The sequence below is a fragment of the Colobus angolensis genome, unplaced genomic scaffold (assembly GCF_000951035.1).
Source record: "Colobus angolensis palliatus isolate OR3802 unplaced genomic scaffold, Cang.pa_1.0 Scaffold113, whole genome shotgun sequence".
In the NCBI taxonomy this organism is placed as follows: Eukaryota; Metazoa; Chordata; class Mammalia; order Primates; family Cercopithecidae; genus Colobus; species Colobus angolensis.
In genome coordinates, this window is record NW_012112364.1 from 3,360,252 (window position 1) to 3,362,454 (window position 2,203).

At 44.6% G+C, this 2,203-nt stretch overlaps 1 protein-coding gene across 1 annotated transcript in view; it reads right to left on the reverse strand.

Moving 5' to 3' along the window:
- PARP4 (poly (ADP-ribose) polymerase family, member 4) overlaps positions 1-2,203 on the reverse strand; it is a 114,027-nt gene that overhangs the window by 83,425 nt on the left and 28,399 nt on the right. Inside the window, 1 exon segment of the mRNA XM_011959151.1 lies at positions 1,915-2,010. Within this exon segment, the coding sequence (XP_011814541.1) occupies positions 1,915-2,010 (96 nt within the window).

Below are 2,203 nucleotides of genomic sequence, written 5' to 3' on the forward strand. Positions count from 1 at the left end.
TGGCCACTGCACTCCAGCCTGGGCGACAGAGCGAGACTCCGTCTCAAAAAAAAAAAAAGAAAGAAAAGAAATTGCCACAGCCACCTCAACTTTCAGCAACTGCCACCCTCATCAGTCAGCAGTCATCGACACTGAGACAAGACCATCCACCAGCAAAAAGACAATGGCTCACTGAAGGCTCAGATGATCATTAGCATTTTTAGTAATAAAGTATGTTAAAATTAAGGTATGTACATTCGTTTTTTTAAAACACAATGCTGTTGCACACTTATAGACTAGAGTGTAAACCTTTTATACTCATTGGGAAACCAAAACTGAGCGACTCACTTTATTGCAATATTTGCTATATTGCAGTAGTGTGGAATCAAACCCTCAATGTCTCCAAGGTAGCCTGTATACAGAATCATCTAGTAACGTTTGCTCCACTAAGGTCCTAAGGCTCATCCATTAGACATGTGTAGCCACAGTCCACTTGTTTAAACTGCAGGATAGGACTTCATGTGGGACTCCACCAAAACGTACGGATCCATTTCACCGTCGATGGACATCTGCATGATTTCCAGTGTTCTGTTATTACAGTGCTTTTCCCTTTTTTTTTTTTTTTTTTGAGAGATTGGGTCTCACTTTGTCTCCCACGCTGGTGGTAGTGGTTCAGTCATATCTCACTGTGGCCTTGGACTGCTGGGTTCAAGCAATCCTCCTGCCTCAGCTTTCTGAGTAGTTCGGACTACAGGTGTATGACACAATGCCTGGCTAATCTTAAAAAGTTTTTTGAGAGATGGGGTCTTGCTGTGTTGCCCAGGCTAATCTCAACCTCCTGGAGTTGAGCAATCTTTCTGCCTCAAACTCCTCAGTAGCTGGCACTACAGGTGTGTGCCACCACACTCCGCTCGTTTTTTGAGACAAGAGTCTTGCTCTGTCACCCAGGCTGGAGTGCAGTGGTGTGATCTGGGCTCACTGCAATCGCTGCCTCCTGGGTTCAAGCGATTCTCCTGATACTCGAGAGTCCACCCTCTCGAGTAGCTGGGACTACAGGTGCATGCCACCACGCCCAGCCAATTTGTGTATTTTTAGTAGAGATGGGGTTTCGCCACATTGGCCAGGCTGGTCTCAAACTCCTGGCCTCAACTGATCTATCTGTCTTGGCCTTCCAAAGTGCTGGGATTACAGGCATGAACCGCTGCACCTGGCCCCAGCTCGTTTTCTTTGCTATTAAGTTTCTATTCAAGTCTTTTGCACATCTGCTTACAGGGTTGCTTATCTTTTCCTTATTGATTTGTAGGAACTCTTGTAAATACTTGGATCATTATCCTTTGTCCTGGGCCTGAACTCACTCTCCACCCTTTAATTAGCTCTGCAACCTTAAGCAAGTTCCCTGACCTCCCTGAGTCTGTTTCCTTGCATGAAATGATGTCACAATACCAATTATAAGGTTGGCAGATGATGTACATGGAGTTCTTCTCACTGTGTTGCGCACGCTGGACTGCAGTGGCATAATCATAGCTCATTCCAGCCTTGAACTCCTAGAATCAAGTGATTCTCCTGCCTCAGCCTGCCCAGTAACTGTAACTATAGATTCTATTAGCACCACCATGCACAGCTAATTTTTTAAATTCTTTGTAGAGATCGGGTCTTGCTATGTTGCCTAGACGGGTTTTAAACTCCTGGCCTCAAGCGATCCTCCCGCCCTGGACTCCCAAAGAGCTGGGATTACAGGCGTGAGCCACCATGTCTGACCCAAGGGCAGATTTAAACATTATCAAGGATGTTGAAGATGAAATAGTATTCCAGGCATATTGAGGTCATATATAATAGATAAATCTGTGTTTTGGTTGAGTAACTCCCTCACCAAGGAAAGACAGAAGAAAACACACAGCAAGTAGTAACAATTCTGTGATTAAGGATCGAACATACCTGAGCGAATCACTGAAATAAATCCCACTTCCAAGGTTTCCGACGTCTCTTCTTTGCACACCATGATCTTCCACAGCTTTGGGTAAAAGCAACCCTCTGAAAAGAGAAGGGCAGGATAAGATGTAAGCCCAATGCTGACTGCATCTCTTCCTCACTCAGACCTTTGGCAGGTTCCTACTGAACTTCTGGCATTCAGAGAACTCTACAATCAGGGTGAAACCATGGTTGTTTCTAGGAACACAAGTAAAGGGAGATTTCTGCCTTTTATTATATAAACATCTATTGTTTG